Consider the following 13,712-nt stretch of genomic DNA (forward strand, 5'->3'; position numbering starts at 1 on the left):
TGGACTTTGGAACTCTGCCTTAGGTGGTGGTGAGGCAGGGTCATTGAATATTTTTATTTTGTTGGGCAATTGTCCTTGCGAGACTCCATTCATCACATCCAGTCAATCAAAGGTTAACCGGGCTGGATGAGAATGTGGAAAACAGAGATCAGCCATGATCTTATTCAATGGCGGAGCAGGCACAAGGGGCCGAATGGCCTACTTCTGCTCTTATTTCATATGCTTATATATCGGGTGGAATCTGAAGGTGCTGTGAAAGAAGTTACTTAATGCCATGGTTTATTCAAATATTAGAGCACCAAACACAAGCACTGCTATAGTAACATTAGATTTGAACTTGCCTTACACAATATTTAAAGTTCAGCCAACTGATTTGTAACTATGCACCAGTGTGATACCGAACCAATTCTCTATTCTTCTCCATCCTGATAAGTTCAAGATATTTGCAGCAAATTGATTAATACTGATCCTGTTAAATCTTCTTTCACAATAACATGTCCAGCGCAGACTCCGCAGTTGTTACTCTGGCTTTAATATTGACATGAATCTTCTGGGCAGCGTGTGCAAAGATTCTCCTAACACAAGATTATTGCACATTTCTAATGGGATCTTCTAATTCTGGCTATCAAAGAAATGTGCAGCACAGCGTCACCTGGGGAACCTGTAGATGATTAGATGAATAGGTAGGTGGGCAATCGGGCAGGCAGGTGAGGTTGGGGATTTGGTACGTGGATGAGATGAAAAGGCGGTTTTGTGGACAAAGTGGTACCGCAGATCAGTTCAAAATCTCCAACTCAAACTCAGGGCCAGTCATTTCAACAGGTGCCCAAGGAGCAGGAAATTGCCCAATGTAATTTTAAACTTCCTGGGCAATTCCAAAGTAGGTCCACCAGTCAGGGGGCTTGCAACGGCTCCTGACGCGCATTTTCAGTTATACATGCGGTCTCCAGCGATTTGGAGACCAGATGATTTGGACTATAATGTGGTTGATAGTTCCACATTCCAAATAGATTGCTCCACTCCTACCATGGCAGTATAGGAACAGCATTTGCTGAGGCAGCAGTTTGAGTAGGCAAACAACAAAGTGGAATGGAAAGATTGATTGATTTGCTTTCCTCATTCTTCTCTCCCATCACACTCTTGCTGCTCAGACTCCGCCAATATTGGTCTGTTGGAAATCTCTCTGACCCATGCTAGGAATCAAGTAGGCTGGCTCCCGAATGAATTCAGCTGCCACATAAACTTAAATAATCCAAGCAGCATATAGCTCTTTGAATGTAACTGATTTACGCTCATGTTTTTAATCTCTGTCTCACAATTAAGTAAATCATAAATTTTTAGAGGCTTGTGGGAAGAGGGGAGATTATAATTGTTCCCCTGTCGATCTAAATAAGCAGGGAAATAGGTCAGGTCTGTGAAGGACAGGAGCAAATTGCTACTCCGTCAAATTTTCCTCCTGTCTTAAAACACTAAACATAACCAAAATGAGCATGGTGATTGTCTAAATCTTCAACAGTTCAAAAAGGAAAAACACAAATAGATCTCACTGATTTCCAAGGCACAGAATATTATCTTGGTGACTATAAATATAAAAATAGTGTACATATTTTGGTGTTTTTATAAAATGTACTAAACTATAATAAGATTGTCTTTATAAATATTACAAAAATAGACTGCTAAAACAAAATACTCTGACGGTTTTATTATTATATCATTTGGAAGATCAATCACTAGACAGTGATCTTTTAGAGGAACTCTACTTCTCAAGAACCATAGAATTTACAGTGCAGAAAGAGGCCATTCGGGCAATTGGGTCTGCACCAGCCCTTGGAAAGAGCACCCCACACCTCAACCCTATCCCCGTAACCCAGTAATCCCACCTAACCTTTTTTGACACTAAGGGCAATTTAGCATGATCAATCTACTTAACCTGCACATCTATGGACTGGGGGAGGAAACCGAAACACCCGGAGGAAACCCACGCAGACACATGGAGAATGTGCAGACCCCAAGTCGGGAATCAAACCTGGGACCCTGGAGCTGTGAAGCACAGTGCTAACCACTGTGCGACCGTGCCCCCCACGCAGGGTGCTAACTTTAAATGGAATATGGGAGGATGCAGGTGACCTCAATTTCATACTATGCTACAGCTTTTAAAAATCCCCAAATCAAAAACCAGTAGCCAATCAGTGTCCAAATGCTTGGATATTTTTATTCTCGGAGATGACAATGTTACGTGTGCCTGGGACAGTTTGACTTCTAATAGTTTTTACTCATTCAAAATTCACCAGATACCAGTAAAGTATCATTAATTTAGAGTAAAATCTGATATGTTTCCAAAAATATTATTAAAATCTTAACAAGGACAAAATAGAAATGCATTTTGCTCTCACTAATGTTTCTCCCTCATTTCCTGAAAGTTCCTTTGTGAGAAGTGAGGACTTGGGTGATTTCCCTAATCCTGATGTGCGAAGTCCAACATTAGGAACATTGCCAGCAATCCAATTCATATCAAATAACTCAGCCCTCAGTCAAGAATCAAACGTAACACATAGACTGGTTTTAATTGCCAGTTTGGGGGGAGGGGGGGGGAAAAGAGAGAAGGGCGTGTAATGTCAAACATGCCATCTTTCAGGTGAGACGATACACAGTTAGACATCTGACCTCTCAGGTGGACAGAACAGAGCCCATTGCACTCAGATGAAGATGATGAATTATCCCTTGCATACTAGCCAATCTTTATCCCTCTATCAACATCACAAAAATAAATTATCTGATCATTACCACTTTGTCGCATGTGGGAGCTGCTGCATTTCCCTCATTACAACAGTAGCTACACTTCAGAAGTATTTTATTGGCTGTCAAGTTGACTTTGACAAACAGTCATCCAGACTTGAAACGTTAGCTCCCTTCTCTCTCCACAGATGCTGTTAGATCTGCTGAGAATGCCCACTATTTTCTGTTTTGGTTTCAGATTCCAGCATCCTTGGTAATTTGCTTATATTTTAAGGACATTGGGAGTTGCCTGCGCTATGTAAATAATCTTTCCTTTTTCATAAGAGTTAACAACAATAAAATAGGCATTTAGCCTAACAGTTCATGTTGGTGGTTATGCTTGACGCAAGCATTTTTGCCTAATCACAAACCTTGTTCCCAAATCCTTTTTATCTCCCTTTAATTTATCCAATTATTCAATCTAATCTTGAATTGCTGACATAGTTTCTGCTTCAACTATTAACCTTAGGACCAAATTATCTTGCTCCACATTTAAAATCTTACATTTAATCTTCTATTAGCCCTCATTCTAGACCCCACAATAAGTGCAGTTTTTTTAACTACCCATTGTTCCACAATTTTAAATGTTTCCATATTATTGTTCTGTAACCTTGTCTTCATGGCTCAACTGACATTGACTAAAGGTAGTCTATTTCCAATAATCAATTATATATGCCCAAACCAGATCCAATAGATTGTACAGTAAAAATTTGAAGGGTTCATAGATCAATAAACATAGATGAATTAAAACCAACCAAGTGCCCTTCATATTCCTTAAAATAGAGATATGTAGGCATATGTATTAATTTATCCACAGGCTTCAATATCTGAAAAAGTGCTAAATTGAGTCATGAATTATTATGAATGGTTCCCATTTGCTGAAGCATCACAAAGTAAGAGTTATGTGCTGTAATGGGATCCATATCCTTGAGTTAAAGTGCTTTTTCTAATGCATAATTTTGCAAATGCAGCATCCATAATCACAAGCTAGTTCTTCTTGTCAGCAATTTGTTGAAGACAACTCTTTCTGTCTTAATCATATCTGACAGAAAGTGAACGCACAAAGAACATAATATGGTCTTCATTTTGTATACAGTTAGGCAAATGACTGTCTGTCTGCAAAGTTATTTTACTGACAACAGCAAATTGCTACCACAGCTAATATGCTAGAAAGCACAGCACAACTACAGCAGACCATGTGCCATTTCCCCAACCTTAATTAATGGTAAATTTTAAGTTCCGCGAATCAATGTTCTCATTTGGAAATTAACAACCACGTGAAGTAAACAAAGTTCCTTCAGCGAATGTGTAAAAAAGTCCAATGCCTTTAATGAATCAATGAAAAAGTGTGGGTTTATAAATGAAGCTTCAACAAAATGATTTGAGAAAAGGATCATTAATATAGCAAAAATATCCCAGGATATTTCAAATAGAGGATAAGTTTACCACGAATGCATACCACAAGGGCAGCACTGTAGCATAGTGGTTAGCACAGTTGCTTCACAGCTCCAGGGTCCCAGGTTCGATTCCCAGCTTGGGACATTGTCTGTGTGGAGTCTCCACGTTCTCCCCATGTGTGCGTGGGTTTCCTCCAGGTGCTCCGGTTTCATCTCACAGTCCAAAGATGTGCAGATTAGGTGGATTGGCCATGCTAAATTGGCCATAGTGTCCAAAATTGCCCTTAGTGTTGGGTGGGGTTCCTGGGTTATGGGGATAGGGTGGAGGTGTGGGCTTGGGCAGGGTGCTCTTTCAAAGAGCCGGTGCAGACTCGATGGGCCGAATGGCCTCCTTCTGCACTGTAAATTCTATGAAATAAGTTCACCAATTCTCTGTGCTAACAAGAGCTAGCGAAGTATCTGTTGAAGCATTGTTCAATATGCACAGTAAAGTACAAATTATTGCTATCTACTGGCAAGGAAGTAATAACAGTATACATTTTGGGGAGGAAGTAGTACTTTGAAATTTAGTTCAGAATAGTTGTTCAGAGCTCCAGTCTTGTATGCCTGAAAAATAATTGGAGAGATATTGCGAGAGAAGAAAAACAAAGCTTATAGCAACCCACAAATTAAAAAAGTTCTGAACAAATTCTGCTTAGATACAAGCTGGATGAAAGGAAATCACACGGCAAAATTATCTTCCATAAATTAGGACTCGATTGTAGTTTACACTAAATTTTGACTCTGGAAAATACAGTAATCTATAAATTCACTGTAATGCACTGTAAATTTGATGATTCGATAAACAGAATGCTTAGCCAACTTGGAAACCATCTCTGATGAACCACAATTTTCCATTTGAACTGACCCAATGTAGAGGCTTGCTTGGGACAAGCAATTGTAATAGATTACAGGCGCAGAGAAAGCTGCCCAGAAAATGTAATCTGTGGCACAGAAGGTCCAGTGAGGTAGCAATTAGCCAATTATAATGCAGTGGTGATGTGCACTAAAAAATAGAGTAACAGATTTCAATAGCACAACAGAAACATAGAAAATCACAAGAAATAGAAGTAGGTCAATAGGGCCCCATTATGCCCGTTCTGCCATTCAATAGGATTATTGGTTGATCTGATTGTGGCCTTAACTCCACTTTCCTGCCTGATCTCAATACCCTTTGATTGCCTTGTAGGTCAGCTATCTAACTCAATCTGAATATATTCAATGACCCAGTCTCCACCATTCTGTGGGAGAGAATTCCAAAGCTTAAGAGAAGAAATTCCTCTTAATCTTCATTTTAAATTGGAAAACCCTTATATTTAAATTGTGTCCCAAAGATCTAGATTTCATCACAAGGGAAGCATCCGCTCAGAATGTACCCTGTCAAGCTGCCTCAGTATCTTAATGTTTCAATTAGATCACTTCTTATTAATCTAAACTTCAATGAGTATAGGCTTAACCTTTTCTCGGAAGACAATGCCTTCATCCTGGGAATCAGTCCAGTGAACCTTCTCTGAATTAATACCAATGCAAGTACACCCTTCCTTGGAGACCAAAACTGCACACAGTACTCTAGGTGTGTGATTTCATGAATGCCCTATACAGTTGTACCGAGGCTTACTACTTTTATACTCCATCCCTCTCACAATAAAGGTAAACATTATATTTGTCTTTGAATTACTTGCTATACTGCATGCTAACTTTTTGTGATTCATTTACAAGAGTACCCAGATCCCTCTGCAACACAACATTCTACAGTCTCTCTTCATTTATATAATATTGCTTTTCCATTCTTCCTGTCAAAGTGAACAACTTCACATTTTCCCACATTCTGCTCCACCTGCCAATTTTTTGCCTACTCACTGAATTTATCGACATCCCTTTGCAGAGTGTTTGTATCCTCTTCACCACTTGGTTTCCTACCAATCTTTACATCATGAGAAAATTTAGTTACAAAACAGTTAGTCCTTTCAACCAAGTCATTGATATAAATTGTAAATAGTTGAGGCCCTAGCATTGGTCACTGTGGCACTCCGTTCATTATTGTTTTCCAACCTGCAAAAAAACTATTTATCCTGACTCTTTTGTCTGTTAGTTAGCCAATCTTCTATCCATGCTAATATATTACCCCCGACACAGTGATTTGTATGTACTTCTTTTAAATTAGTATATTTATTGCTCACAATGCAGTCAGGCTCTGAACTGGCAAGACCAAACGCCAATTGTGTAACAATTTTGTGGAACAGCTCCTTTCGGTCCACAAGCATGACCTTGATCTGCAAAATGAAGCTCAACACCAGCTCGAGAAGCAAAACCTCATCATTTGATTAGTGCATTACAGCTTTCAAGACTCAATTTTGAGTTCAAGAATTTCAGACCATAAACTCTGCCCCCATTTTGTTTCCTTTTCTTTGCAGATTTCAGTTAACCACTTTTTACTCTGGTTTCTGTCATTCAGACCTCTCCTGGACACACCTCTTATTTTTTCACTTGACCCATTACCACTCCATTTGCACCACCAACTTGTTTTTTAATTTCTCATGTCTTTCATCTTATCGCAGACTTTCCCTTTTCTTATTTTTTCATTCTCCTCCTTTTCACTTATTTACAACCCATATTTCTAACTTTTTCCATCAATCCGAAACATTACCTCAGTTTCTCCCTCTGCAGATGCTGCCTAACCTGCTAAGTACTTCCAGAATGTTCTGTTTTTGTTCAGATTTCCAACATTCACAGTATTTTGCTTTTGCATAATTAGAGAGATTTCATTGCCCATGTTTGACCAGATGCCTTCGAGACTTCATGGGGTCTAGAGTAAATATTGAGGACTTCCAGACACCTCACTACATACCACACAGCTGCCATCTCTGGTGGATCTGTCCTGCCGGTGGGAGAGAACATATCACAGGAGAATGGCAGCAGGTCTGACAGCATCTGTGGAGAGAGAAGGGAGCTAACACTTAGAGTCTGGATGGTCCTTTCGAAGTCATCCGAAACGTTAGCTTCCTTCTCTCTCCACAGATGTTGTCAGACCTGCTGCGATTTTCCAGTATTTTCTGTTTTTGTTTCAGATTCCATCATCCATAGTAATTTGATTTTATTATCACAGGAGAATGGTGTTGGTTTAATTTATGATACTGTGAGCGTGACTTTGTCAGGCTGTTTTTTGACTAGTTCATGGACAGTTCTCCTGATTCTGTCACAAGTCCCCAGATGTCAGTGAAGAGGATGCAGGATCGCTGGGTTGTGCATGTCTTTTCTGTGTTCAGTGTCTAGATTGATGTCAAGAGATCCATTCAGTTTTATTCTTATTAAACTTGTCTTATAGTGGTTTGATTTAACTGGCTTGCAAGGCAATTTCAGAGGGTAGTTAAGAGTCAACCATATTATTGTGGGTCTGGAGTCATATGGAGGCCATTCTGGGTCAGGGCAGCAGATTTCCTTCTCTGAAGGACATTTTTATGACAATCTTTTAATTAACTAAATTTGAATTCCCCAGGTGCCATGGTGGGGTTTGAGCTCAAGTGGTTGGGCCATTTGTCTAGACCACTGGAGTACTAGCCCAGTGACATAACCACTATACTACCATATCCTTCAAGTCATACACTTTAAAATCAGCAGCTCTGGCTAACATTTCAACATAATGTAGAGGAATCAGCTTTTCACAAATATGAAAGAGACATTCAAAATAAATAACCTGTTTTACAATTCAATATTGCATTTCTATTTTATCAGCCCTAACAGGACAACAATATACAAATAATTTCTTGCTAATTGTCTGCTAATTTCTTTTAGAAATTATTGAACATGTAACTATGAAAGAAAAACACATAATTGAGTGGAAATAAACACGTAATTCTTGAAGTCTCGTTATAAGCATTCCATTGCTTTCATTATACAACAAGAGCTGCAAAGCCTTTGCACCCACCTGGTGCACATCCTGTTGAAAAACGCAAAGCTGAAGCCGCTGGTGAAGTCGAACCTTTCGATGTTGCCAGATGTTCTCAAGCTGTCGCTGATGATGGAGGACTTCATGAATGATATCCAAAACATGATGAACAGCCTTTGAATAATTGGCTGTTGCCATCAATGAGTCTGCACTGCCAGGGGTCAGGGGTCGCTGAAGTTTATCCAGCAGAGCTTTTCCATCTTGACTCACCTGCACAAGTTAAAACATCATGAATGTGAACTAAAATTTAAACTAGATATATTTTTTTTAAATCTAAAGTGAAATTTATTTCCCTTCCTGTTCAGAAGGCTGTACTGAGCAAGATACAGTTCTACATTTATGAACCATGACAATGAGTACTAGAAAATTAGTTGACTGTCAGCCACTGGCTCGGTTGGTAGCACTCTCATTTCTGAGTCAGTGGGTTGTGGGTTCAAATCCCATTCCAGGACCCCAGTACAAAAATCTACGGTTGACAATCTAATGCAGTACTGAGGAAGTGCTGCATTGTCAGAAGTGTCACCTTTCAGATGAAACATTAAAACGAGGCTGTGTGTGTCCTCTCAGGTAGAAGTAAAAGATCCCATGGTGCTACTTTGAAAGCGAGAAGGGGAGTTATCGCTGGTGTCCAGGCCAATATTTATCCCTCAATCCAAATCATTAGCAGATTTGAGTCTGTGGGTACATGCTGCACACATCACAGCAACGATGACACTTCAAAAGTACTTCATTGGCGACATAGCATTTTGAGACGGCCTTTGGTCAAGAAAGGCATTGTATAAATGTAAATCTTCCATGGAGAATATCACAGCTGAGTTTGATCCAATGTCCATAAATCACATGCTCTTTGACAAAGCTTTGACAAAGGGTCATCTGGACTCGAAACGTTAGCTCTTTTCTCTCCCTACAGATGCTGCCAGACCTGCTGAGATTTTCCAGCATTTTCTCTTTGGTCTCAGATTCCAGCATCCACAGTAATTTGCTTTTATCCATAAATCCCATGTTCCAGCAGATAACACAAGTGTTTGGCTGATTTCCCCACTGAACAGGTACTCTGATGCACCTCGACAAAGCCTGGCTAACCCAGCAGTCCAGGAATCCAGTTTGAGATTTTCTGTGCTGTACTTTTAATGCTACAACAGGCAGTGCCTTTACTGACATGTTAAAAGGGAACTAATATTTAAATTTTCAGCAAGAATTAAAATATATTCATGTCCTGCTTTGTGGTACTGTTCCAGAAACAAATTTATAAGTGCATTCATAAACTATTGTGCAGCACAGTACCAACTAAGGTGCTCCAAAAAAAATTTCAAGTCGCAGGATTCGATTAGATGAGGCTAAAGCTTGGACAAAGAGTTAGGTTTTAAGTTGGGTCTTAACGCAGAGGCAGTCAGTAAGATCATGCTTGATCAATCTGATATTGTCCTCAACTCCACTTGCATGTCTGCACCCGATAATCCTTGATTCCAATATAGTTCACAAATCTGTCCATCTCAGCCTTGATTCAATGATTCAGCTTCCACAGTTCTCTGGGGTAGAGAAGTGGGAAGATTCATAAACATCAGAAGAAAGTCCTTTTCATGTCTGCCTTAAATGGGCAACCCATTATTCAGAAATTTGCTCCCTAGTTCTAGATTCCCTACAAGGAGCAACTCTCTCTCAGCTCTGCCATGCCCCCTGAGAATCGTATATGTTTCAATAACATATGAACAAGGAGCAGGATCAGGCCATTCTGCCCCTCAAGCCTACTCCACTATTTAATAAGATCATGGCTGATCTGATAGTAATCTCAAATCTGCATCCAACCTGTAATGTTCTTGTTGGATGGCTAATTTATATTTCAAGAACACTTGTAGCTGAAGCTATAAACAATTTATTAACATTAACTGTGGCTTAACTATATACAAAACAACAGATGAATAACAGTATGATCGTGCACAAGCAACCTCCCTCTTCCAGCTCCATAGTCAGTCTGAAGTTACCCGACTCTAACCTTCACTTATATACTAATGAGACTCCTGGTGGTCTGTTGGTGAATTACAACACAAACATGATATCACCACACCGCCTACCCCCGATAACCTATCATCCCTTTCTTACCAAGAACCTCTGCCTTAAAAATATTCAAAGACTCAGGAAGAGAGTTCCAAAGACTCATGGCCCTAAGGAAAAATTTCATCTCATCTCCATATTTAAACGGCGACCTCTTACTTTCAAACAGTGCCCCTAGTTCTAGGTTCTCCTACATGAAGGAAACATCCTCTCCACAAACACCCTGTCAAGATCCCTCAGGATCTTGTATATTTCAATCAAATCAACAAGGTCAACTCCCATTCTTCTAAACACCAGTGAGCATATTCCCAACCTGCTAAACCTTGGTCCCAGGAATCAACCAAGTGAACCTTCTCTGAACTGCCTCCAATGCAAGTATATTACTCCTGAAATAAGCTGACCAAAACTGTATGCAGCACTCTGGTTGTGGTCTCACCAATGTCCTAAACAGTTGTAGCAAGACTTCTCTACTTTTATGCTATATCCCCCCGGCAATAAAAGGCCAAGATTGCATTTTCCTAATTGCTTGCTATACCTGCATGTCAACATTTTGTTTTTCACATGCAAGGAAACCCAAATCCACTGACACGGCTGTATTCTCTACTTTATCTCCATTTAAATTATATTTGCTTTTCTATTCTTCCTACCAATTATGGAGGCCAGCTCTACAGGATACTATTTCTGCAGAATTTTGCAGATGGAGAGAAGTGTTGACATTTTAATAAAAACAAGGGCAGATCCAAAAAGGGAAAGCTGGAGACCACAAGACCTGAGAGTTGACATTCATTAAATTTAATAGTTTTAACAAGGTACTAATTATATTCTAAAAGAGAGTAGAATTTGTTTTCTTTACATTATGGATGGGCAATGAGGCCTGCTGCTTGCCATTCCATGTGCAAACTTCAGGACACATGATGTGCATTCATAGAATCATAGAATTTACAGTGCAGAAGGAGGCCATTCGACCCATCAAGTCTGCACCAGCCCTTGGAAAGAGCACCCTACTTAAGCCCACACCTCCACCCTATCCCTGTAACCCAGTAACCCCACCTAACATTTTTGGACACCAAGGACAATTTATCATGGCCAATACACCTACCTGCACATCTTTGGACTGTGGGAGGAAACCCATGCAAACATGGGGAGAATGTACAGACACCGCACAGACAGTGACCCGAGCTGGGAATCGAACCTGGGACCCTGGGGCTGTGAAGCAACTGTGCTAACCACTGTGCAACTGTGCTGTCCGTCTTGGAGGGCCTTCTGTCCAGGAAGTGTCACCAATTACTTGAACGAAGCTCTGACTTGGATCTCAAGGGGCAGCTGGAGTCACTGCAGAACATCAGGGAGGCCGAGAGTTTGCCGGATTGTACGATCCAAGAAGTGACCATCTCACAGGCAGTGCGTGTTCAGGATAGGAGACAAGTGGCCATCCAGAAGAGCAGGAAGAGACATGAAGCACAGGAGTCTTCACGGGTATGCCATTATCAAACCAGTACTCAGTATTGGAGACTGCTGGTAATAACGACCCCTCAAAGCCCATGGTATCAGTGGGCAAGGGCTGCACTCAAGAAACAGCGAAGCTTTGAAATGCAGCTGTTACACTGAATTTGTTGGCCAGGAGGTTAAGACAGGCATTTCTACAATAATCACAGTGAATCTTGTGAGGTGTATTGCCTCCCTGGTGCCAGATTAATGACACCATGGAGACGGTTCTGAATATTTTACACGGAGAAGGCAGTGATCCAGAAACTGTCCTAAGCATCAGTACCAGCAACACAGGAAATGTATGGAGGTTCTAGGTCAGATTAGCTAGGAAGAAAGTTAAAAACTAGGACCTGGAAGATGGTAATTTCCAGATTACCTCCAGTGTCATGTAACAGTGAGAATAGAAATAGGAAGATATAGAGGATCAATACGTGGCTTGCGTGGTGCAGGAGGGAGGGCTACAGTTTGGAGCAATGGAACCAGCTTTTGTGGTAGGTGGTACCTATTTAAAAGAGATGGGTTGCACTAAACAGGATTGGGACCAATGCCCTCCAGTAGAGGCTCACAAATGGTTGGGGAGGGTTTAAAGTAAATTGCAAGGAGATGGGAGCCATCATATACAAGTAGAAAATAATAAGGTGCATAAGAGAGGGATGCTTGATTGCACAAAAGAAGGAAGCAGTGTGATATTAGATAGGAACAGACTAAGTAGGACTACAAGGATTACAATCACAGGTTTAGATTGCATGTATGTAAACACAGGTTGATGAGCTGCAAGCACAAATAACCCCGTGGGAATGGAATGTAGTGGCATTTGACAAAGTACCACATAAAAAGCTGCCTAACAAAATTGAGGCTCATAAAATAAAAGGGCCAGCGACAATTGATAAAACAATGGCTTAAATTCTGAAAACAGCAAGTCAGGAGTGGTTGAATAAACTCGGTTTATTCTCACTGGAACGTCGGAGGTTGAGGGGCGACCTGATAGAGGTCTACAAAATTATGAGGGGCATAAACAGAGTGGATAGTCAGAGGCTTTTCCCCAGGGCAGAGGGGTCAATTACATGGGGGCATAGGTTTAAGGTGCGAGGGGCAAGATATAGAGTAGATGTCCAAGGCAAGCTTTTTTACACAGAGGGTAGTGGGTGCCTGGAACCCGCTGTCAGAGGAGGTGGTGGAAGCAGGGACGATAGTGACATTTATGGGGCATCTTGACAAATACATGAATAGGATGGGAATAGAGGGATACAGACCCAGGATGTGCAGAAGATTTTAGGTTAGATGGGCAGCATGGTTGGCGAAGCGTGGAGGGCCGAAGGGCCTGTTCCTGTGCTGTACTTTTCTTTGTTCTTTGTTTTTCAGACTGAGGGATGGTAGACAGGGTTCTTAGACCCAAGAGCTAGTATTAGGAGCACCACTTTTTTGATATATGTATGTGGACTTGGATACTGAAGTAAACTATCAGAGTAAAATTTTGAAATTTGACATTGAAACATGATTTGGAGGTGTGGCAAACAGCAAGGAAGAAACTAAGTGACTGTAACTGAACACAGACTAGTAGAATGGGTAGAAATGGGACATGATGCATTTCGCAGAAAGGATGGGGAGAGGAAATCAAATCTTACTGGCACAGTTTTGAAGAATGTGCATGAGCAGAGAGACCGGAGGTTTCATTGATCTTTGAAGGTGGCAGAACACTTTGACAGAATGGCTAGCAAAGCATATTAGATCTTGGGTTTCATAGAGTTATTGATTGCAAAACTGGGGAGGTTATGCTGAAGCTTATAAAGATCTGGATAAGCCACAACTAGAGTACTGTATCCAGTTTTGGTCACCACACTTTGTCCTCGAGAGGGTGCAGAGAAGGTTCCTGGGATGAGGGAATTTAGCAATAAAGTTAAGTTGGAGAAGCTTGGAGCAAAGGAGGTGAAGGGCGATTTGACAGAGGTATACAAGATAATGAAAGTTTAGCTAAGTTAGACAAAGAACGCTGTTCTTATCAACTGACGGTACAA

The 13,712-nt window shown here is 40.7% G+C and overlaps 1 protein-coding gene across 8 annotated transcripts in view; it reads right to left on the reverse strand.

The window, feature by feature from the left end:
• Positions 1-13,712, reverse strand: part of LOC119966020 (triple functional domain protein) — a 684,537-nt gene that overhangs the window by 356,845 nt on the left and 313,980 nt on the right. For all 8 annotated transcript variants that reach the window (XM_038797164.1, XM_038797162.1, XM_038797163.1 and 5 more), the window contains exon 9: positions 8,137-8,367. In XM_038797164.1, coding sequence (XP_038653092.1) covers positions 8,137-8,367 — 231 coding nt within the window. The remainder of the gene's footprint in view (positions 1-8,136; positions 8,368-13,712) is intronic.

Source organism: Scyliorhinus canicula, chromosome 5 (assembly GCF_902713615.1).
Source record: "Scyliorhinus canicula chromosome 5, sScyCan1.1, whole genome shotgun sequence".
Classification (NCBI taxonomy): domain Eukaryota; kingdom Metazoa; phylum Chordata; class Chondrichthyes; order Carcharhiniformes; family Scyliorhinidae; genus Scyliorhinus; species Scyliorhinus canicula.